The sequence below is a fragment of the Equus przewalskii genome, chromosome X (assembly GCF_037783145.1).
Source record: "Equus przewalskii isolate Varuska chromosome X, EquPr2, whole genome shotgun sequence".
Lineage (NCBI taxonomy): Eukaryota > Metazoa > Chordata > Mammalia > Perissodactyla > Equidae > Equus > Equus przewalskii.
In genome coordinates this window covers 33464733-33488352 of record NC_091863.1, presented here as the reverse complement: position 1 = coordinate 33488352, position 23620 = coordinate 33464733, and the positions used below count along the sequence as shown (strand labels likewise).

The 23620-nt window shown below is 41.4% G+C and overlaps 1 protein-coding gene across 4 annotated transcripts in view; it reads left to right on the top strand.

The window, feature by feature from the left end:
* Positions 1–10140: 10140 nt before the first annotated feature.
* The window catches only part of MED14 (mediator complex subunit 14), a 64452-nt gene continuing 50972 nt past the window's right edge, over positions 10141–23620 (top strand). Inside the window, exons 1-4 of one of the 4 annotated variants that reach the window (XM_070603635.1) lie at positions 10141–10851; positions 15492–15518; positions 17821–17926; positions 23396–23569. In XM_070603635.1, the coding sequence (XP_070459736.1) occupies positions 10637–10851; positions 15492–15518; positions 17821–17926; positions 23396–23569 (522 nt within the window). In that variant the 5' untranslated portion in view covers positions 10141–10636. Of the gene's footprint in view, positions 10852–10910; positions 11410–15491; positions 15519–17820; positions 17927–23395; positions 23570–23620 lie in introns of those variants that run through there. The other 3 variants (XM_070603636.1, XM_070603638.1, XM_070603637.1) reach the window with 3 other exon arrangements.

Here is a 23620-nt window from a genome sequence, read left to right as displayed (position 1 = left end):
CAGGAGCCCCTTACTTCAGAGAATGGCTGAAAAGATGCGATCTGCCCCCCTGTCCGAAGTGGAAGACTCCACCAGCTTTGTTTTTAGAACTTGGAGGCCCTCTGTTGCAGGCTATGATGACATTGAGCCACAAAACGCCCAGGATAAAGATGGGCACTCCGAAACAGGCAGAGTCTGCCATCCAAGAGAAAACTAAGGAAGGGAATATCAAACTCCCTCTAAAAGGGCGCATAAGACAATGTGGATGTGGCTGTTCAAGCAGGGGTTCCCGCAGAAGAAACTGAGAGTGTGAATGTCCATGAAATTTGCTCTGGATATTGAGCTATGGGTTTGGGTGGGCGGGGGAGGGGAGGGCCAAGCAGGCAGTTAGTTGTCTGCCCAGTTAGAACTGAAAGTGCCTCTATAAAACCAGATCCCTCCACAGAATTGCTCTCTCTTTTGAAGGAACTAAGAAGACAAGTAGCTGCCTTAAAACAAATTCCTCCTTCAGCACCTTCACTGCTTGACTGTGTAACTGCCTTCAAGGAGAAAGGGGGCTAGGGATGGGGTGGAAGCTTCTCCACCCCCAGGGCAGACCGAGGCCTTAGTCTCCAATGAGGTTACAATGAGGTGAGGTGGCAGGGAAGTAGGATAAAAATTTTTATGACTCATCTGAATACCAGTACTCGTTCACTCCTGTGCAGTCAACTGGCCAGATTTGGACATAGAGTAAAATGGGCAAGAAAATTCACTGTAACCATCTGAGTCAGGCTGTGCAGACCCTTGTCGTACCCCTCTGGCAAAGGCAAGCTGCTTCTGCTTGGAGGTGCCCTGTTGTGTTCTGGACTCACTGCCTTGCTGACACTTACCCACCACATTTCATCTGAAAGACACCTACTGGGCGGCTATGGGGCACTTGGGGAGATTGAGCGTCTCACACAGTACCTCCAGGTAACACTGGACCTAGATATTCTCATCTTGGGTTGGGTCTGCTCAATGCTAACAGAGTTGGAAAGGCACAACAGTCTTTTCTGATTTAATGACAATGATATAGTCAAGGGAGAAGCAAGCCTAGTCCCACAGGTGTGTCCTCCCCACAGGAAGAGATTGTGGCCACGCGTTTGGAGGCCAATGTAGCGCTCTCTCCTAATCACTCATAGGGGCAGCTACGTAGGGACCCCATTTCCGGAGAGTCTCTAAAGATGCTTGGGCTTGGTTTACTGATGGCTCAGCCCAACTAAAAGCTGATGATCTGTCTTGGGCAGCAGCAGCTGGCCAGCCCCAACAACTCTGGAAGACCAACTGTGGTAAGGGCTGGTCAGCACAACGGGATAAACTGAAAACCATCACCTTCGCCTAAGGACCACACATGTTATATTTTCACTGACTCTTGGGCTGTGGCTAATGCCCTAGCTATCTGGTCAGGTGCCTGGGTGACGAGTGACTGGTGTGGCAAAAACACCCCTCTGTGGGGCTGTGAGCTCTGGAAAGCCATTGCCACAGGCCAACAGGACATTTATGCAGCGCAGGTGGACACCTGTGCAAAGAGTTCACACCTAGATGAGACTGTGCACAGATTTTTGAGTCCCCTCTCCCTGGTCTAACAGGCAAAGCTAGCAAGCAAATTGCATAGGCTTTAAGCCAGTACAATAAAATCCATGCTGACTGTGAAGGAGCCGCGCAGGCCATCTTCAGCCTGTGTCAAAATGACCTTGCAACCCCACACCTCATGACTGAAGATGCCACTGGACAGATGTACAACAGGAAGAGATAAAAGGGGACCTCGCTGTCACATTTCCCAGCTGCATTTCTTAGAGACTGAGAGACTAATTAATGATCCTGGTCCTTGCCTCCCTCCACACATAGATAATGTCAGCATCTCTGAACTTGTCTGATATATAACCAAGAAATTCTTGTTTATGTCACCTTCAATATATAATCTAGAGAAAAGCCCAGATATACTCTATCCTCCCCTTTTTTTTTGCTGAGGAAGATTCGCCCTGAGCTAACATCTGTTGCCAATCTTCCTCTTTTTTTGCTTGAGGAAGAGTAGCCCTGAGCTAATATCTGTGCCAATCTTCCTCCACTTTATATGTGGGTTGCCGCATGGCTGACCATTGGTGCAAGTCCGTGCCTGGGATCTGAACCCATCAACCTGGGCTGCCAAAGCAGAGCGTGCCACCTTAACCACTATGCCATAGTCCCTATGACTTTTTTAAAAAAAAATCTAGTTGTAAGTTTTTTTCTTTTCCTCTTCCCTGCATGTACGCTGTTTTGTGAAAGAGAAATAAGCTGCATTTAAACTCGCACACCTCAGAGCACTTCCTTCAGAGCACTCTGTTGAACTGTTTCAGAGCAACTCTGCATGCTGATTCTTGAATAAACTCCTCCACTGACATCATCTAGACTCTTTACTTCAGTCGACAGACCCAATGGAACCACATGGCGTACTGGGCCTAATTAGGAAACGTCTTCTTTGGAACAGCTGCTTAGGGAAGTCAAGACTGAAGGGGTGGGGGCAATGGGAGACTGGCGATTCCATTTGTGATTCCACCCTGACAATCTCTAGTCACTCCTTTTCTTTTTTTCCCTCTGGTCCTAGCACCTGGGAAGCCTGACTGATTTCATCTTAAGGTGGCAGTTAGACAAAAGTGGAAAGGTGACTATACCCTTCTGCTTCTGCTACCACTTGGTTTCAGTCGTTGTGTGTGGAAGAGTGCTGACCATAAGGATAACAATCAGTTGGTGAAATTCATGAACCCTAGAGCATGCCTACAATGGCCGGCTTGGGCAGTGATAGGGGACATCACGGTTGTTGCAAGGGCTACCATCATGCCCATTTGAAACGGAAGAAGGTCTGCGCAGAGGTGGGAGATGGCTGAATGAAGAGAGAAACAGTGGCACTGACTTAGAACAAATGAACTACGTGGGCATGGAAAGAGAACAACAACCCTGGTACTGAGGAAGGAACATCTTCATCCCTAGGAGGTACGGGGGTGGTGGGAACATTTGATGCTTTCTTTGTCCCCTAGATCCAGTACCACAGCATTGCAAAACAATCACATGGTCTACTTGAGTCAAGCAGCAGCTGCAATTGGCAATATGACCCTGCCGCTGAGTTTATCATCCCGTCCTCGTGCTATGAAAACAGACTAGCTCACGTGAGCATGGCTGGATTGGAACTATTCTGCTGTGCTGGACGCCCTCATGATAGCAGGACTAGTCAGCTCTGCCCAACACCCTCACAAAAGCAGGACTGCCCGGCTGTGCCTAATACCTCAGCTCCCTCCTCATGTGTGCACCACTGTAACCTTGCCTGATGAGAATTAAGGCATTGAGCCCTTGGCCCTGGTTCCTCAGTTGTGTGGCAACTCATGAGGACAGAGTTTCCATCTGGACCCATCGTGTCACTCCATGGGACTTGGGGGCATGAGACCAGAGCTACTGTGCTGCTGCCCCCGCTGTTTGCTCTGCTGAGTCTTACTCCGATCACGTGGTCTACTCTCTGGCACACATGGATGCAGGTTTACTCCTTGCAATCCAGAGGTTGGGGGTTGGTCCCTAACAAAGAACAAGGCAACGTGAGATTTTTCTCTTAAGGAAGAATATAATAATTGCATTCTAAATGGGCTCCTTCTCCCTTCTTTCTATTTCTAATAATAACCCTCTTTTTCTTCTTCCTTTGTTTACCCATTAGAAATCATTTATTTAAAAGGTATTTAATTTTACAAAGAGGTATCTGCACTCCCATGTTCACTGCAGCATTATTCACAATAGCCAAGACGTGGAAACAACCCAAGTGTCTGTAGACAGGTGAATGGATAAAGAAAATTAAAAATATATATATATATATATAATTCAGGCATAAAAAAGAAGGAAACCCTGCCATTTGTGACAACATAGAGAACTTTGAGGGTAATATGCTAAGTGAAATAAGTCAGACATATAAAGACAAATATTGTATGATTTTACTTATATGCAGAATCTAAAAAAGCCAAACTCATAGAAACCAAGAGTAGACTGGTGGTTGCCAGGGGCTAGGGGGTGGGCAAAAGAGGGAGACGTTGGTTGAATGGTACAAACTTCCAGTTATAAGATGAATAAGTTCTGGGGCTCTAATGTACAGCATGATGACCATAATTAACATGTATTGTATACTTCAACGTTGCTAAGAGAGTAGATCTTAAATGTTCTCGCCACAAAAATTCTAAAAAAGGTAACTGTGAGGTGAAAAAAGATATTGAATTTTAGCATAGCTAGAAATTTTTAAGATTATAAATTTGTGTGTTTTGTTTTTGGTTTTTTTTTGAGGAAGATTAGCCCTGAGCTAACATCCACCACCAATGCTCCTCTTTTTTGCTGAGGAAGACTGGCCCTGAGTTAACATCTGTGCCTATCTTCCTCTATTTTATATGTGGGACGCCTGCCACAGCATGGTTTGATAAGCAGTGTGTAGGTCCGCACTCGGGATCTGAACCAGCAAACCCCAGGCCACCGAAGCAGAGCGCATGAATCTAACTGCTATGCCACTGTATAAGTTTTTTTTTGAGAGCTCCTCAGAAGCATTCTTATTTCAAGGCCTGAAACCAAACTTTTTAAAATATTTGACACTTTCATCTCTTTTATAAGCAGTTATAATTGAAGTTTCCTTGTAGTTTTCTTTTATTTTTAATGTTAAACACTCTATAAATTACAAAAATGTTTTAAAAATCAGAAATACTGAGTAGATATACATTACAGGCTGTTTGTTAGGAAAGGAAAAAAGATCTGGGCCTTTAGTTGACCACCCACTCTCAATTTTTTAAAAGGTTTTATTATATATATTCTCACGCATACAGAAAAGAAGAGAAAGAACAGAGTACAATGAACTCCCGTGTATCCATCATCAACTTTAACAACTGTCAACATTCTGCCAATCTTATTTCATCTACATCCCCCAACTTTTTTTTCTGCAGTATTTTAAAAGAAATCCTAAACATTTTATTTCACATGTAAATATACAGAAGTCAATATTTATTTTTTTCTGGGAAAGATTCGCTTTGAGCTAACATCTGTTGCCAATCTTTCCTCTCTTTTTCCTTTTTTTTTCTTCCTCCCCAAAGCCCCAGTACATAGTTGTATATTCCAGTTGTAAGTCCTGCTAGTTCTTCTTTGTGAGCCACTGCCACAGCATGGCCACTGACAGATGAGTGGTGTGGTTCCACACCCGGGAACTGAACCTGGGCTGCCAAAGTGGAGTGTGCTGAACATTAACCGCTAGGCAGTCAGGGCTGGCTCTGTAAGTTAACCTTAATCTCAAATAAGTTAACGCAATATAAATAGAACTACAGTGTACAGATGGTGTATACCTGTCCCACTCATTCATTAAAGCCAGATAGCTAGGCACTATGCTAGGTGCTGGATATCCAAGAGAGAGCCACATGAGGGCAGGAGAAGACAGAAAGTTCATAGGTTATTAGGTGAAAAAACAAATACAGGAATTATTGCTCCTAAATGATGATGATGAGAATAGTTAATATTTATAGATCACTTACTGTTTTAAGCCCTTTCAAACGTTAACTCATTTTTTCTTCACAATCATCCTCTGAGGTAAATACTGTTATTACAGATGAGGAAACTTGACCCAGAGTAGTACAGGAACTTGCTGGAGAGCATTCAGATCTTAAGTGGTGGAGCTAGGATTTTATTCTAAGAGGTCTGATTTCAGAGGCTCTGCTGTAAGGAAAAAAAAAAGAGAGAAGACTACCTTAAGATTGAGGTAAAAACAATGTTATTTGTTCACCAAACCATTTCATTTTCTTCTTAGCACACAGAAGACTGTCTGTATTTCCCAGCTCCCTAGCCTTTAAATGGGCCATGTGACTAATTCTGGCTAATGAAATGTGGGTGGATGTTAAAAAAGACAAAAAATCATCTCTTGGTTAGAGTGATGGCCTCCTAAGATGGAAGGAGCCTGGATCTCAGGGTTATGACTTAGAGGAGGGCCTCTCCATCAGGTCCATCTTTACCGAACTTTGTGAGCATGAGAAATAAACTCTTACCTGTGTTACGTCACTGAGATTTTGGGGTTGGTTTGTTATGGCAGCTAGTGTAAATAATTGTACTAATAGAAAAATTTTAACTTAAACAATTATAACATATTTTAAAAATATTGAAAAAGTACAGAATACATTAACAATCATATCTCTAGCTTCAGATTTAACAAATATTAATATTGTCACATTTCCTTCAGGTTTTTCAAGAAACCCATTACATATAACTAATAGCTAAGAACCAATAAAGCATCACCTCATCCCTCACCCCTCCCTAGAAGTAACTACTATCCTAAAAGTGGTGTCTATCATCCTCATATTCATTTTTTACTTTTACTACACTATGTTAAATTATAGAGCGTTATTTTGTGTGCTTTTAAAATGGACAGAAATGGTATCAAAAAAGATTGCTTTCTTCATTCAATATTGTTTTTGAGATGTATCCATGTTGGTATTTGTAGGTCTAATTCATTCATTTGAATAGGTATGTAGAAATATAGTAACTTACATATCCATTCTCCTGCTGAGAGACAGTTAAGATTGCTCATATCTTTTTGCTTCTACAAACAATGCTGCAATGAACTTCCTTGTACATGCCTAACACCTGGGGACAGATTTTCGGGCCCCCTCTCCCTGGTCTACCAGGTGAATCTAAGGAGCAAACTGCGTAGGCTTTAAGTCAGCACAATAAAATCCATGCTGGACTGTGAAGGAGCCGCGCAGGCCATCTTCAGCCTGTGTCAAAATGACCTTGCAACCCCACACCTCCTGACTGAAGATGCCACTGGACAGATCCACAACAGGAAGAGATAAAGGGGACCTCCTTCTCACAATCCCAGCTGCATTTTTTTTTTTTTTTTTTGAGGAAGATTAGCCCTGAGCTAACTACTGCCAGTCCTCCTCTTTTTGCTGAGGAAGACTGGCCCTGAGCTAACATCCGTGCCCATCTTCCTCTACTTTATATGTGGGATGCCTACCACTGCATGGCTTGCCAAGCGGTGCCATGTCCGCACCCAGGATCCGAACCAGCAAATCCCAAGCCGCCGAGAAGCGGAATGTGTTAACTTAACTGCTGCGCCACCGGGCCGGCCCCCAGCTGCATTTCTTAGAGGTTGATCCTGGTCCTTGCCTCCCTCCACACATAGATAACATCAGCATCTCTGAACTTGTTTGATGTATAACCAAGAAATTCTCGTTTGTGTTACCTTCAATGTATAATCTAGAGAAAAGCCCAGATGTACTCTATCCCCCTTTTCTTTTTTTTTTTTTAAATCTAGTTGTACTGTTTGTGAAAGAGATACAAGCTGTGCCTAAACTCGCACCCCTCAGAGCAGTTCCATCAGAGCACTCTGTTGAACTGTTTCCTGGGGTTTGAACTCCTCATGCTGATTACTGAATAAACTCCTTCACTAATATCACCGGACTCTATTTCAGCCGACATGTCACATAGTCAGGAGAGACCTCACTGAGGATTTTCTCATTTAAGCTGATACTGGAAGGATGAGAAGCCAGCCACACGAAGAGTCGGGAAACAATCGTTTCAGGTGTCTGGAACGGTGGACAAGCCCTAACACCTTAGGGAATGGCATGTACTAGACTCAGTGAGGTTACAGTGCAAGGAGCGAGGGAAAGAGCGGCAGGAGAGGGAGGTAAAGAAGCAGGCAAGGGCCACTCTGTTCATGGCTTTAGAGGCCACAGGAACAAGTTTGGGTTTTCTTTTATATGCAAAGCCATTAAAGTGTTCTCATTTTTTCTAGGTTAGTCAGACCATACTCACTCACGGTATTGTGAGTTCCTTCCTTCAACTCCACTATGAATGGAGCATCCGTTGAATGAACGCAATTACCAGTTTTACTCTCCGTTTTGGAGGACTTGATCACAATATTAAATAAAAAGAGAAGAAAAAATTACTTTTCAATTCCTTTCCCGCCTTTTTGTGTCTGAGGGGCAGCTGTATGTTTCCAAATGATGACAATTTCACTTTTTCATCAAAAAGGCTTAAAAGGAAATGTACCTTTTTTCCTCCACATTTTGCAATCAATTTGTTCCCTTTATTAAAATCAGATTGACTCCATGAAAGATCTAAAGCGTTAAGGTCAATTTAAGAGCTGAGGAAATATGCTGGTAGTTCTGGAACTATCTGAGGTGCGACAGAATGAGGCGATGAGCAAACAGAGGAACAATTGAAAAGTGTGAACGAAAGAATTATGTACATATACTACAGTGCCAAACATTGAACTGTTGGTTTTAAAATGATAAATTACACTATTTCCCAAAGTGGTCTGAATGTGAGTCATTCCTTTAGTAACTCAGCCAAACATGCTAACATTTTCTCTCCTTCCCCATTCATTTCTTCTACTAGTACTTCCTATATTTGCCTAGTGGTTATACTACCAGGTTGGGAGGTGGGCTATCATCTCTTCTAGGAGCTTTCATTTACACTACTTCCCCGATTTCCAACAATTCAAGCACAGCAAGTTTCACAGTCCTACTCCTGTATTTTTGCCCAATTTTCCTCTAGAATATCCTTTTTAATAACTAGTACTTTTCAATTTTTAAAGATACCTATTCAAACACAGAAATTTCAATAGAATCTAATCTGATAGATGTGTGTGAAATTTTCTGTGTTCTAAAACAACCACCATCCACCTATTAAATTATTTTTTATTTGCATGATGCTTGCACTCTCTCTAGGTAGACCCTTAGTGCCAAATAGAATGAATACCAAAATGCCTGACGTACAACTGTGTTTAACATATGCAATAGGGCAGAGTTAAAATCCTATCAACATCACAAAGAATCAGAATCTGAATGGTAGAAAAGACCTCCAGGACCATCTCATACAACCACCTACCTTTTGTGTGTATGTGACCACCAGGGTTTTTTAACTGAAGTCAGTAGTTTTCAAAAGAGGAAATAAATCTTCAGTAAAACAAATCAAAATAGCTGCAAGAGAAATGGTATGATTCTAGCTAACATAAAAAATTTGTTTCCTAAGGTAGCTTGCATGGGGATGGCTGATAGTCTCTGCCCTCCAGCCACTGCACCTGGAGTGGGTACAAGTAATCCTAATGCCTTTTGATAAGTACCCTGAGACTGTGTGTAAATGTGCTTTAGGACCACAATGGAGGGAGCAAGTGATTACACTCCAAATGTCCCACCTTCAGAAGACAGGTGAATGGCCTTCCAGAATGACTAAGAATTACACAAGTGGACAAGGATGAAAGTATTTTAACCTTAGAGAACAGCAAAAGCATCTTACACCTAGGAGTTACAGATAGGAATCTGCAAAACGATGTTTGAAAAGGGTTGCAGCAATGGACGCTTTCCTAACAGTGGATTTCTTCCCCAGCTGCACGTTAGAATCACCCAGGAAGCCTTTAAAAATCCCGAAGCCCAGATCTCACATCAGACCAGTCAAAGCCGAATCTCTGGGGCTGGCATAAGTCTTCGCACGCATAAGTAAATTTAAAGCCCTTCCCCACCCCTGTGATTTCAACGTGCAAGCGAGGTGGAGAATCACCATGTTCAAGCAGGAGGCAAAACATTAAAGGTGAATTTTGCGGGAGAAAGAGCGGCAGCAGGACACAGAGGAACAGAAAGCCCTTGAAGGGCTGGGCGGCCACTGCAAGAGCAGGGACAAGAACCGAGTGAGAGGCAGCGGGAGAGGATTTAAGGGCTGTTTCTGTGGAATAACTGCCGAGATTCGGGGTTGGTAATAAAATCAGCATATATCCAACTGTACTAAAGTGAAATTATTCTGCCAGCGGCCCCGCTCCTACCCCCAATCATATTTTCTCGCATTTTTTCCCACAGTTAAAAAAAAAAAAAAACCCACACAATGACGGAAACGTCTTCTATCCCACGAAAGGCGCATGGGCAGACAGTGGGCGGGGCAGAGAGCTGAGAAATCAGAAGCGCGCAGCCGCTACAATTCCTTCCCGATTCCAGAACCCCAAGTCACAGACACCGGACGGGGAGCCCTCCCGGCCGCGTTCGCGCCCCACAGCGGAGCGCGTAGAGATACCTCAGGCCAAACTGGTGCCTTTGAAACCTGGGAGGGCGCCGAGGGCAAGGGCGGGGCAACTGCTGACGTTCACGGTGACGCCGCCGGCTCCGCCCTCACGCCCGCTTCCGGCGGCGCGCGCCCCCGCTTCCGCTTTTCCCGCCCGCGCGCCGGCCCCGCCCCGCTCCCACGCGCCCCACTAGAGTCCTGGCGCCCGACAGCTGCGAGAAAAGGCACAGGTTGCTGTCGGAAGTCCCCCTGCAGGTTCCCCTTCCGTTCTGCCTAACGACTTCCGCTTTAGGCCGTCAACATGGATGCCGCGGCTGCCTGGCAAAGCGGCCTCTGAGCGGTTGCGGAGGCGCAGCTTCTCTGCGGCGTCCGCCCCGCTTCTCCGCCTTCCCTGCTCCCCCCCGCCCCTCGCTCCCGTCCCTGGGGCCGGCGGGCTCGTCGCTACATGGGGGCGGGCCTCCGCGGCCGGCGCACGGCTTCCTGTTCTGAGGCCGCCTGGCAGTAGGTGGCGGCGACTCTGCCCGCGCCCGCTTCGGCGCGGTGACCGAGCGCCCGGGAGGCTCGAGGGCCTCATCTTGTGCCGCTGCGCCCAGCCAGGCCCTGCGCCGCCATGGCCCCAGTGCAGCTGGAGAACCACCAGCTGGTCCCGCCCGGAGGCGGCGGCGGGGGCAGCGGCGGCCCCGCGTCTGCCCCGGCGCCTCCTCCTCCCGGAGCCGCAGTGGCGGCGGCCGCTGCGGCGGCGGCCAGCCCTGGCTACCGGCTGAGCACCCTCATCGAGTTTCTGCTGCACCGGGCCTACTCGGAGCTCATGGTGTTGACGGACCTGTAAGTGCCGCGAAACCCATGCCTGCTCCCCAGCCCCCCCTTCCCGCCCAACCGGCGGAGAGAGGCTCGCACCTCCCTCTCCGCAAAGGCTGCTGTTTTCTCCTCTCCGCCGGGCTGCTTGGTCTAGAATTTCTGAATTCGTGGGGCTCAGCGGAGGTGCAGGAGCAGCTTTGCATTTGGGGTCTTTTCTGGAGGTGCAGCACCGGAGAGTTGTTAATTATGCATGTTGTTAGGCTTTCACTGAAAATCCCGTCGTTGGGATTTTTTGCTCCAGTTGCCAACAGAACCCTATTGATTTCTTGGCTGGAAGCTTTTTAGTCCAAAGTCCAAGGCTGGGTTTAGGAATACATAACATTCGGGCTTTAAAAAGAAAAGCCCAAAGACAAGAAATCTGTTTTACAGCCTCTTGACTGTACATTTTAAATGTAGGTTGTAATTGCTTCTGACAAAGTTTGAACTCAGGAGATGTATTGTGTATAAAAGCATCCAAAATTTGAGGTTCCAAGGTTTTTTTTTCCTGGGACGTTTCAGAGTGTTTGAAGTCTTCACGCGTTTAATGTAAGTAAAAGGTTTTTTCTAACTGGCCTGCTGTTATTGTCTCTGGAGTATGAAAGGAGTTTATAAATCACCAAGTTACCAATGAAATGCCTTGGGACATGATTAGGATATTAATCCCTTCAGGCACAGGATCAGAATACGCTGTAATGATTTTCAGTGTGTGAAGAAAAGAACTATAAAATTGGGGGGTATAAATACTTGAATTACTATTTTACATTTTTTAATCCAGGTTCAGAATTATTCGTTTCTGTCCAGGTTAGTTTTTATCTATCTATTGCTAGACTCCAGATCAGTGTTTTCTGTTGAAATACATTAGTATGTAGATATTAGGCTGTAAAGTGTCACAGTAATTCGTTACTACAGACTGTTAAAATATTTGTTTGCAGGTGACTAAAAGAATAGATTCCACTTATTCCTGGAAAACGTCATTCTCACTCATATTTGGTATACTGTACTTTATTGAAGGGGACAGAAGGAAGGCTGTCGCTGCCTAATGAGAAACTTAAATAGCTGTCATGATTAGGGATTATTGTAGTAATATACTTCTCTGCACCAGTTATTGCCAGATTTCATAAAAATCCAAGAGTATCCATGAGAAAATTTGATGTATGTGACAGTCACCTGTCCTAAAATGTTGAAAACTGCTCTCAGTGGTTGTGTGATTTGTATAATTTGTTTTTCCATAGGGGGTTTGTAGAAATTATTTGAATTATATTGTCTTTTTCTTATTATTTTAGGACTTAGTTATGAAGAGAGAAATATCTGTGTTGTTGTTATAGAATAAGAATATAGTTTTGGTCCCGCACCCTTTATATAATGATGATTCCCGTGCTTATATCTCCAGCACAGACCTCTCCACTGAGCTCCAGACTCTATACCCAGATGCCTATATTTAAATACCTAATGGACATTTTAATGTGCCTAGTCTGGAACCAAACTCCTGATTCCACTTGATTTCCCCAAACCTTTCCTCTTTGACTAAGTAGTATCTCCCTTCTCCCTATTGTTGCATAAGCCAAAAATTTTCAAGTAATTCCTGGCTCCTCTTTCTTTGAATCCCACACCCAGTACCTCAGCAAGCCTTGTCATCTCTGACTTCAGAATCTGACCACTTTTCAACATTTCCATCCAGTGTGAATCCTTCGCCCATGTTGCTGCAGTAGTCTGCTAGCTGGTATCTCGCCTGCTGCCCTTGCCCCTCGACAGGTTTTTCTCCTTTAAATAGCCAGGATGATACTTTTAAAACTCCTCTGCTCACAGCTCTCCCGTGGTTCCCCATATCACTTAGAGTAAAAAGTTTTTGTAGTCACCAATATGTAGAGTGACCGTAAAGTTTATGGTCCAAATCAGGACACTTTTGAGCATGAAAGGTGCTGTTAATAATAGTGTCGGAGCAACAAGCATAAACTGGAACTGCCTTGAGCAAACTGGACATGTGGTCACCTTACCTTTAAGACCCTGCATGATCTGTGCCTTCTTTCCCTTACGTCTTTAACTTCATCTCCTAATACTCTCCTCCCTGCTTAGTCTGTTTCAGCCACACTACTCCTCTTGATGTTTCTTGATAGTGCCAGGCACACACCCACCTTAGAGCCTTTGCTCTTCCCCTAGAAATCTGTGTGGTTTGCTTTCTCATTTCCTTTAGGTCTTTGTTCTGATCTAACTTATCAGAGACTTTCTCTGACCACCCATGAAAAGCACTCTGCCCCTTCAATCTATCCTCTGTTACTCACTGCTTTGTTTTTCTCTACAGCACTTATCACCACTGGCCATTATTCCTTTCTTGCCTGTCCCCTCCCCACTGGAAGCTCTATGAGGATGGGGAGTTTGATCTGTTTGCTACTTTCCCCAGGGCCTAGAACGATGCCTGGCACATAGTTGGGGCTTAACTAAGTATTTATTGATTTAATACATCAACAAATGAATTTTTAGAATTATCATTGTAGACCATGGAGAATTTAATGGGAAAATTCACTGTTATTTTTGGTACATAGGCATATAAAATAACCTTTTTCTCTTTTGATTTGTGGTAACCAAAATTAGGAATTTTCCTTGGAAGTTCCTAAAACATGTATTTTTCCTTGTTCCAGGTAGAAACTGTCAGGATTAATGTTTTAATGTAAAAGCAGTGTTCTAGGTACACTTTATTTATTTATTTGTAAAGATTTTCTTTTTCCTTTTTCTCCCCAAAGCCCCCCGGTATATAGTTGTGTATTTTTAGTTGTGGGTCCCTCTAGTTGTGGCATGTGGGATGCCACCTCAGCATGGCTCTGAGCAGTGCCATGTCCGCACCTAGGATTCGAACCCACGAAACCCTGGGCTGCCCCAAGCGGAGCGGGCAAACTTAACCACTCGGCCACAGGCCTGGCCCCTAGGTACACTTTATAAGAGTCATATTTCTGCCACATTTGATGCTTGTCTGTGAACTACTGAAAGTGAAAACGAAGCCTTGGCAATTTTAGGTGGTTTGTTTTTGGCCCCAGATTTCTGATTTTTTCCTTCTGCTTGTCTACTTCCTCCTTCCCCCCAGTGTACATGCTCTCATCTTAGAGTTTACACTGCCTTGACTTATTAGGGACCTAGGTTCTAGTCCTTTTTTTAAACCTCTTTTAAAATGAGAAAATGCTAGGATCTCAGTCGTGTAAACTTGTCTTATCACACTTTGGTGTAAATCGGTTTCTGTGAGTGACTTCCAAAAATTTGCATTTTAGAGCTGTTGCCCCAAATGGTAGATTTGTTATCCATAAAGAAATTTTAAATAGATTAGGAGAAATTGGGGGAAAAGGGATGCAGGCAGCAAAGCCTATCCTTTGTCCCTAAAATGCCACCACCTCTGACATGAGATGATCCTTTTAGGGTCTCTGGGGCAGGTGGGAAGAGCTGGAACAATGCTTCCTGTTCTTTCTACCCCCAAAGGCTCTACTCTTCTGTTTCTCTCTTATGCACACACTAGCATCCATGGTTCTCATTCTCTCCCTCCCTTGAGGACAAGGGCTGTGGCTTCTAGAGGAGTGTTCTCAGGAGCTTTTGCATGTAGAAGAACTGGCCAATTGCAATCTTATAGTAGGGCCTTAATTTCTGCTTCATCTTCTGATCTGCTGGTCCTTCCAGCTCCTACCTAGTTTCCTTTATCACTCGGGTCATAGCTTCAGCTTCCATCCCACCGTCTGCCCTAAGAATTATAGGTAACTACAAGGCAGAACTCATTTTAATAGTTTCCTCTCCTTGTACATCGACTCTCTGGAGGTGGTTTTAGTTTTTTTGCACCTGTGGCACGTGGGTGGGAGAAGAACATCTAAGCGGCTCGCCGTGTATTCTTCAAGAAGTGATGAGATGTAGGGGAGCCTTTAGAGTTGTTCAGACCGTTGAGTCTTGGACCATGAGATAGAGGTTTACAGAATGTGGTGATTCAGGAGGCACATTAGGACCTTTGTAAGCATCAGTGGACGTGAGAGTGTTAAATGGTATAATTTATCAGGGAAAATGGGGACATTGGTTTCTGGCTATCAGTACTGGAGAACTAGCAAAAAAGAAATCAAAACCTTACTAGAGCTGTTTACGAGTAATATAAATCATTTACGACTAACCGCCGTGCAACGTCATAATTACAGTAAAACCCTTGGCTGACACTGGCCCTTCTGTGTGCTTAGCTTCCACTTTTCCCACCATAACAAAACATGGAGGCATTATTGCTTGGAAGCAAGGTTCCATTGGTTATGGGAGGCTGGCAACTAAGTAGTACTCTGCATCTATGGCCATTTTGGTCTTATATTTTCTCTGACTCCCTATGATATAGTGTGCTAAGGTAAGACTTGGGCTTTTTAAATCTTTGAGGTTCATGCACTCCCTTTTGATTTTGAATTTTGAATGGAAAGAGATGTTCCTTTGTTGGTTTTTCCCTTATAGCTTTGTTGCTGGAAACTCAAAAATTAAAAAGAGTAGATAGCTGCACAAGCTTGTAGTGGTTATTTATCCAGTTTTTTGAAACATTAAAGTATTTAAAAGAGTCAAAGACCATTATCATACTTTGATGAAGATATGCATGTATTTAGTCAATTTCTCTTTTTTTCCCTTTTTCTTAGACTGCCAAGGAAATCTGATGTGGAAAGGTGAGTATGAAAAAACCTTAAATCTGTCTCTTTGTTGATATATCTATGATTGTGTGTGTGTGTGTGTGTGTGGGAATGGGTGGTAGGGCTGTGGATCAGAAACCTAGGCCCAGAGAGCCTAGGGTGGTTTTTCACACCATATGTTTTGGGAGCCCTGGGAAATGTAATTTCCTCCTCCTTGACAATACTTGGTGTGAGACTGACTCTGGACCTTCTGTTCTAGGACTTTATTGAGTCACTGACCAGGTCAAGTCCCTGAGGGGAATAGGAAAATGTAGAAGATACAGTCCCTAATGGAAGAAGCTGAGGAGCAGACTGACTTTAGAAAGTTCGCTGCTAATTTACCATTTGATATCTTTAGAGAATTGATATTTGCTTACTGCTATTGCTGTTTTATAGTTGAGAGAATTTTGATTCAGTTGGAGTTTGGGACTTAAGACATAACTAAATACTAGTGTGTTTGCATAGGCCAAAGGAACAAGATAAATTAAGATTTCAAAGCAATCATGCGATTGGGATTTAAAGTGTGGCTGCAATATAGGCTGCTTGACTATATCTTTGGCACTACTTAGGCTCCTTGGTTGATTTTTTTTTTTAATACCAAGTCACTAGGGAGGATTTTAGCATTTATTAGTGACTATATTCTACCCCCAACTGACCTTTATTATAGAACTTAGACATACATCGAAAAGGTAGAGGTGGAAGAGACAATTGAAGCATACCTGTGTTATGGTTTGGCTGGTCAGTTTTAAAGGAAGGAAATGAAAGTCAGGATTTCTTCTGTCCACTGTGGGGCAGGAAGGCCTTGGAAAACTGACTCACACTGCCTATCACTTGAGACAACACGATGTCAAAAAAAACCATGTTATAATAGTTTACAAAGGGGGACGTCTCCTTTCTGGTAGAGGAGCTCATTTAGGAAACCTAATTAATAATATGCAAATATGTTTGCTCTGGAAGAGAAGCAGAGACCTCACATCCTCTGTAAGCCATTGCTGAGTTAGAGTGACAGTACTGAGGCTCCTAGCCCCAAGGGGGCTGCCAGAGCTTAATGTCCATTTAACATTTCTGCTATGTCCCAGTCTTTCCTGTGGTGCTCTGCTTGTTTTATCTCCTAGGATCCTTCATAGACACTGGCAGAGTCATAAATGTTTCTGTGTCCTTGGTTCTTCTCTTTATACTACCAATAATCATATTGCTGGCTGATCTTTAAGGAATCCTTTCAGGTGGTTTGTGGGCTGCGTATGCTCTCAATAGGAGCTAGACTCTGAGGTCTTCACTCAGGATTATATATCAGCAAAAACTCTTATTTTGGTGTGTTACCTTGTGGTGTTGATATTGGCAAGATGCAAAGATGTGGGTTGGATCTGTAGGTCACTGAACAGCTGTGTTAAGATTAATAGGTCAGAGTCCACTTGGAGGGAGGTTGGAGTCCTGCTGGGTCCTGTCATCAGTTCTAGCCTGTTGGATATTTTTTCAGTGTCTTAAGGTAAACCATGAAAGGTATGATTATCAGTTTTGTGGCTGTGACATGAAGTTGAGAGGTCTAGCTAACACATTGATTGACAGCATAAAGCTTTTAGTAAAGCTTTTAAGGCTTTGTACGGAGATGATAAAAATACTGATGAGTATTGGGAAAAGCAGCATTGTGGTGGGTATGGACAGACCTTCTAGCTTTTATTTTTAGTACCCAACTTTTTAAAATTTGCTTGGATAATTTAATATCTTAAGTTTGTCACTGAAGTAAGTTTGGTTAAGTTATTTACCAAATAAGTTATTTGATTATTCGACTTTTTAAATCATGCTCTTGCAAGATGGAAAATAGGTCCTTGCTTTTGTAGAAAGAGTGCAGTTTCAAGCTTTGGTAAAGATCTGTTTCAGTTCATTTCTCTTACCAAAAAGGTTACTAATTCATAACTCATAATTTCAATTATGAAATTCATAATTCGTGACTCCAAATTTGGTCCCCTCTCTGACCCAGTTAACATCTATATAGTAATTTTATATCTGTGAATTTAGTATATTTTAGTAAACAACTTTTATTGCAATATAAAATTAATTTTTAAAATGTGATCTATTGCTAAAACATTCTTTGAATTTATTACTCTGAGGTGACAAATAAAGCATATGCAGGTGGTATACAAAATGTGACAATAATTCACATTTAGATAAATATTTTAGGTGGTTCGTTTCATTGTAATGGTTGTAAACAAAGATTGACTTGTATTTTAGCTGAGATGAAATAAATTGTGAAGTACTCTTTCAAATATGTTGGTTCATTAAGAATTATTTTATTTTATAGGAAAATAGAAATAGTGCAGTTTGCTAGCCGGACACGCCAACTCTTTGTTCGATTATTAGCTTTAGTAAAATGGGCAAATAATGCTGGCAAAGTGGAAAAATGTGCGGTGAGTTAAAGTTTTGATTCTATTTTGTATAATTGTTTTGAATGTTAATTTATAATAGACATAGTTTCTAATTTTAGCTTTAACTTATATCTGCTGATTTGTTTTGAGAGACATTACTTATGTGAGTAATCAGATTTCTGTATGATTATGTATAATATATTTCTGTAGAAACTTAGTATTTGTTTATGAATGCTTAATCAGAAAAAGAGTAGACGATGTCTGGAGGTATCATTACTCTAGAAGACATTAAATGACTTGCACTAAAGGAGGAAAACGGTTAGCTTGCATTTGTACGGTTCCTTAGAGTTTGCAAACTACTCCCTTAAGTTTTGCCTATTGATTCTTGATAGCCCTGTGAGAATGGCAGTTGGTATTTTCTTGTTATTTTACAGATGAGGAAATAAGGTTCCTAGAAGTCAAATGACTTCTTCAAGGTCACAGAGCTGATGACAGCATTTATCTGTTCGTTTGTTTGTTTGTCTACTCATTCTCCAAACCTTTATTGAGCATAGTATATAGGGTCTGGTGGATGGAGACTTTAATAAGACACAGTCTCTGCTCTCAAGAAACTCATAGTCTTTTGACTGTTGAATCACTCTTTTGAATTCACAGGAGACATGTAGTAAAGTGTACCAAAGATACTAAAATCTGCCCCCAAAAAGAAAGTTTTAAGCTATGTTCAAGAAGTGTTGAGGGACCACATCAGTAGGGATCCTGTGTTGGCCTATTGCGCTCATAACTTGGGGAGAATGGTGTGGTGTTAACAGATGAGATACACAATTACTCCTTCCTGTTTTACTTCAGTCACTTCTAATGAGGGGAATGGAGTTCGTATTGGAAAGGGTAGAGTAATTATCATAAAATGAATAGAATCGCAAAATAATGAGAGTATTTACTCACTTTAATTGAAGTCAGCTCTCCAGGCCCAGCTCTACAAGGCCAAGTAACCTCCTAGCCACTGTCAATTATATTTGGAAAGCGGGGCGAAGTGGGTAGATGCTCTAAGTAAGCTTGACACTGATGCTTAAATTTTCTTTCACTCAATTATGTAATGACACTTAAAAACTTTATCAGGGGGCTGGCCCCGTGGCCGACTGGTTAAGTTTGCGCGCTTCGCTGCAGACAGCCCAGTGTTTCGTTGGTTCGAATCCTGGGTACAGACATGGCACTGCTCATCAAACCACGCTGAGGCAGCGTCCCACATGCCACAACTAGAAGGACCCACAACGAAGAATATTACAACTATGTACTGGGGGGCTTTGGGGAGAAAAAGGAAAAAAATAAAATCTTTAAAAAAACAAAAAAACTGTCACTTTTTATAGATGAAAGCAGGAAAACAACTTTACGTCGGTGAAATTATATTCAAGTCATTTTTAAATTCTCTTAAGTTTGTCAAGCTTCCTGGATAAGTTAAAATTAGCAGCTACCCAGTCAGTATAGAGGTACCATAATAAATTTGTTGTTAGCACCTTGACAAGCTAAGTTGAAAATATTCTTATAGTAATTTTGTATTTGCAAATCTATTGGGGTTTGCCTATTCCATAAAATTTCACTTCAGAAAGAAATCTACAACACAGTTGTGTTTTTCACATGATTTCCTGACACCTTCACCTCAATTTGAGCCCACTGCATTTGCTCTCCTCAGTTTCACGAGGTTATGTGAAAATTGCTCAAGTGAAAGGAAGAAGAAAAAAGAGGTTATGAAGAAGTTGAGAATTTAAAATTCTAAAATATTCTTTTTTTTTAAGTGAAAAATAAAACCTGATTTACATTGAAGTTAACACTCAATTCCAGCTCTGCTAGCTAAGCCAGTGATGAGACTGGAAGAATTCTGTAAGACACATTCTAGCCACATACCTTTTGTCTCTAGGAGGATGCTGATATCATCCTTCTATATAACATTGATCAAAAGTTTATTTAGGGAGAGAATATTTTGTATTATATATTAAGTTTTCCTTATGAGGGAAAAAAGGTCCTTTTATGCATCTGTTGTTTGTAGACATAATGGGGAAATTAAAGTTTGTAGACAAAAAGTCTTTTGTATACTGTAAAGCATCATTCAAAGAATAGTTTTTTTATAAATATTAATAAACAGGCTTATTCCAAGCTTATTTATCAGAAAGTTTACAATTCATTTTGTCATTTTGGAAATTTGGGCACCGAGTCTAATGAATCTATTTGGACTGAAATGAAGAAGCATGGTATATAGTATTTCTGAAAAGCCTAAGGTTTCTTTTCAATAATTAGTTAATTTGGGGTAATCTTTTCTTAAAGATGTTCAGACTTTCCATGGAAAGTTAGGTATTACTGAAGTATATCAAATCTAAGTGTTCAGTTTTTCAGATCTGACATTAAATCTCTAGTTATACTATGAGTGTTTAAATTACCTGTTTGATATTACTGAATTGTGCTCAATAACAATATCAAGCAAAATCCAAAACTCTCGTTTTTGATATGAGACATATTGTATTCATCTTTCGTTAATTCATAGTATAGTATTTTTCTATCGGTTTTTTGAATTGACCATTCCAAGAAGTCACATTCTGAATAAAGTCTCATATTGAACTTATGTAAAGTTTTGATATTTTTGTTTCATGAATGTAGATACAGATGTGTCTCTGTCAGGGATAAAGTCCATCAGCTGAAGAATTAGACGATTATTCATGTTTTGACACTTCTCTTCTCAGCCTAATGATTATTTAACTGGTCTCATTAGAGGTTCTTAATAGATAATGATCTTTAGCTATGCCAGACATATTATGTGTGTAGCTGAGTGTATAAATACACAGTTTATAGAACTCTGACTAATGGTAAAACAGTCTGGATAATGTTTTATCTAAGAAAAAGAGAAAATATCTCTCTCATTCTCCTAGAGCTTTTTTAAAAACAGCTTTATTGAGATATAATTCACATACCATACAATCCACCCATTTAAAGGGTATAATTCAGTGGTTTTTAGTATATTCACAGATGTGTGCAACCATCACCACAGTCAATTTTAAAGCATTTTATCATCTCAAAAAGAAAACCTGTACTCTTTAGCTGTCACCCCCAAATCTTACCCCCAGCCCTAAGCAACCACTAATTTACTGTCTCTGTGGATTTGCATATCCTGAACATTTCATATAAATGGAATCATAATATGTAGTGTTTTGTGACTGGCTTCTTTCACTTAGCATAACATTTTCAAGGTTCATCCATGTTGTCGCATGTATCGGTACTTTGTTCATTTTTATAGCCGAATTGTGTGGATCTTCTACATTTTGTTTATCCAGTCATCAGTTAATGGACATTTGGGTTGTTTCCAGTTTTTGACTATTATGAATAATATTGCTATCAACATTCGAATACAAGTTTCTGTGTGGACATATGTCTTCGTTTCTCTTGGGTATATACCTAGGAGTGGAATGGCTGGGTCTTAGTGTAACTTATGTTTAATCTTTTGAAGAACTGCCAGGCTGTTTTCCAAAATGGCCGTATCATTTTAAATTCCCACCGGCAATGTATGAGGGTTCCACTTTCTCCATTCCAACCCATGTTATTGTTTGACATGTTGTTTCTAAGCCATCCTAAGTAGGTGTGAAGTGGCGCCTCGTTGTGGTTTTTATTTGCATTTCTCTGATGACTAGTGATATTGAACATCTTTTCATGTGCTTTTGGCCATTTGTATATTTTCCTTAGAGAAATGTCTATTTGGTGCTCAGTTAAATTTTAAAGGAGATTATTAACAATATTAACAGCTGGTATGTGAGTACCTTAAAAACCAAAAAAACAAAGAACGTGGTGATCATTAGGGACCTACATGGATTCACTAATAAGTTACTCAGAACTAAAGTTTTATCTTTATTAATTTGGTTTCTAAGTCAAAGGAATATAGCTGAAGCTAGTGTATTTTGAGTTGAGCAAGGTAGTTTAGAGTGTTTCACTAATTACGCATGTTTAAGGTGGAGCGATGTGGGCTGGGTAAACTGTGGCACCCCACTAGGATTGATACATGTCTTTCTGGAGGGGGTCTTTAGTATTATTTGGCTTTGGCTTTGGTCTGATAAGCATTTTTAGTGTCCTGAGTGAAGGGAGACTTGGAATGACCTAAATCTAAGTAAAAACCAGTTGAGAGACGTAGGACTCAAAATGGTTTTAAGTATGTTAAAATCAGACAGATTACAGTCTTGCTTTAGGTTCAGGATGGGAAAGGAGACCTTGCTTGATAGAGATCATGTACAAAAGATCAAGACCTTTGAGTTGACTCCAAGCTTCCTATGTATTAACAGTATCATGGCTGCTAATAAGAAGTTAGTGTTGGTGGCATTGATAGAAATCCATTTTACTAGTCAGAGAAGGTAGCACTTCTACTGGGCTGTGCTAGTCTAAGAGTTGGAAGAAACATTTTTTGGTTCCAGCTTCTCTGATTATTGACTGTCCTTTTTTGGACAAGTGTCTCAACCTAAGTCTCAATTTTCTCATCTCTGAGGTGATAGTAATTATCTGTTTTTATCTCTTTACTAGAGTTGTGAAAATCAGATAAAATGAGTGTGGAAATACTGAGAAAATGTAGGGCATGGTGTGTGCATGATGTACTAATTCTGGACACCATATTTTAAGTTGGCCGCTGATAAACTGGAGCATTTCCAGGCAGTGGAACAAGGATGGTGAATCAGGAATTTGGAGATGTGAGGACTAGTTGAAGTGACTTGTAATGTTTAGCTTGAAGATAGGGTGGGCTTCTGCTGTTGTAAGGATAGGAGAGACTTTGAGTATTGTTCCAGAATAGAGCTAGAAGATAAAAAGTTTCAAGGAAGTAGTTTTCAGCTCTGTGATGAGCTCTACTAGTTTAGGTGCCCTTATGACATGCATTGAGTAGAGAACTGATGGAAAGGATTTCTGTATTGGGCATGAAGTTGGCTTAGATCTCATAACGGGCAGTGTTTATTGAGTGTTTTCTGTGTTCTAGGTACTGTTCCGAAGGTTTCATTTGCATTAACTCTTAATCCTCAGAACAACCGTATAAGGTTAGAAATCATCTCCATTTTACAGTTGAAAAAAAATGAGGCACAGAGGGATTAAGTAACTTGCCCAAGATTATAGGGCTAGTAAATTGTGGAATTAAAATTGAGGCTAAGACAGTCTGGGTCCGGGAGGTCTTTGATTTTGACTACTTTGTTACCAACCAACTCTAAAAGTCTGTAAGAGTAAAGAGGATTTTATTCTATTTATTTTTCCTAACTTGTGATATTATGTATGTGAAATGTTAAGAATGGAGAAATGAATTAGAAATCCAATTGATAGAAAATTATTGGTTTCTAAAATATTTCTTCTTTGAATTACTGGTAAAATTTTTGAAGAAATATTTTGAAATATGGAAAACCTGTATTAATTCCCTTCAAAGTTTACTTTTGAATGAATAAATATTTGAAGTGAAAAGCGGCCGGTTTTCAAGGAAGCTTAATACATTTACCCTTTGCTTTAAAGATGATCTCGAGCTTTTTAGATCAGCAAGCCATCCTGTTTGTGGACACTGCTGATCGCCTGGCCTCGTTGGCTAGAGATGCTCTGGTCCATGCACGCCTGCCTAGTTTTGCCATCCCATATGCCATTGATGTACTGACTACTGGGTCTTACCCACGGCTGCCAACCTGCATTAGGGTAAGCGCATTCCTTCCTCTCCCTCACTCCCACCCCATTCTTAAAAGTTGA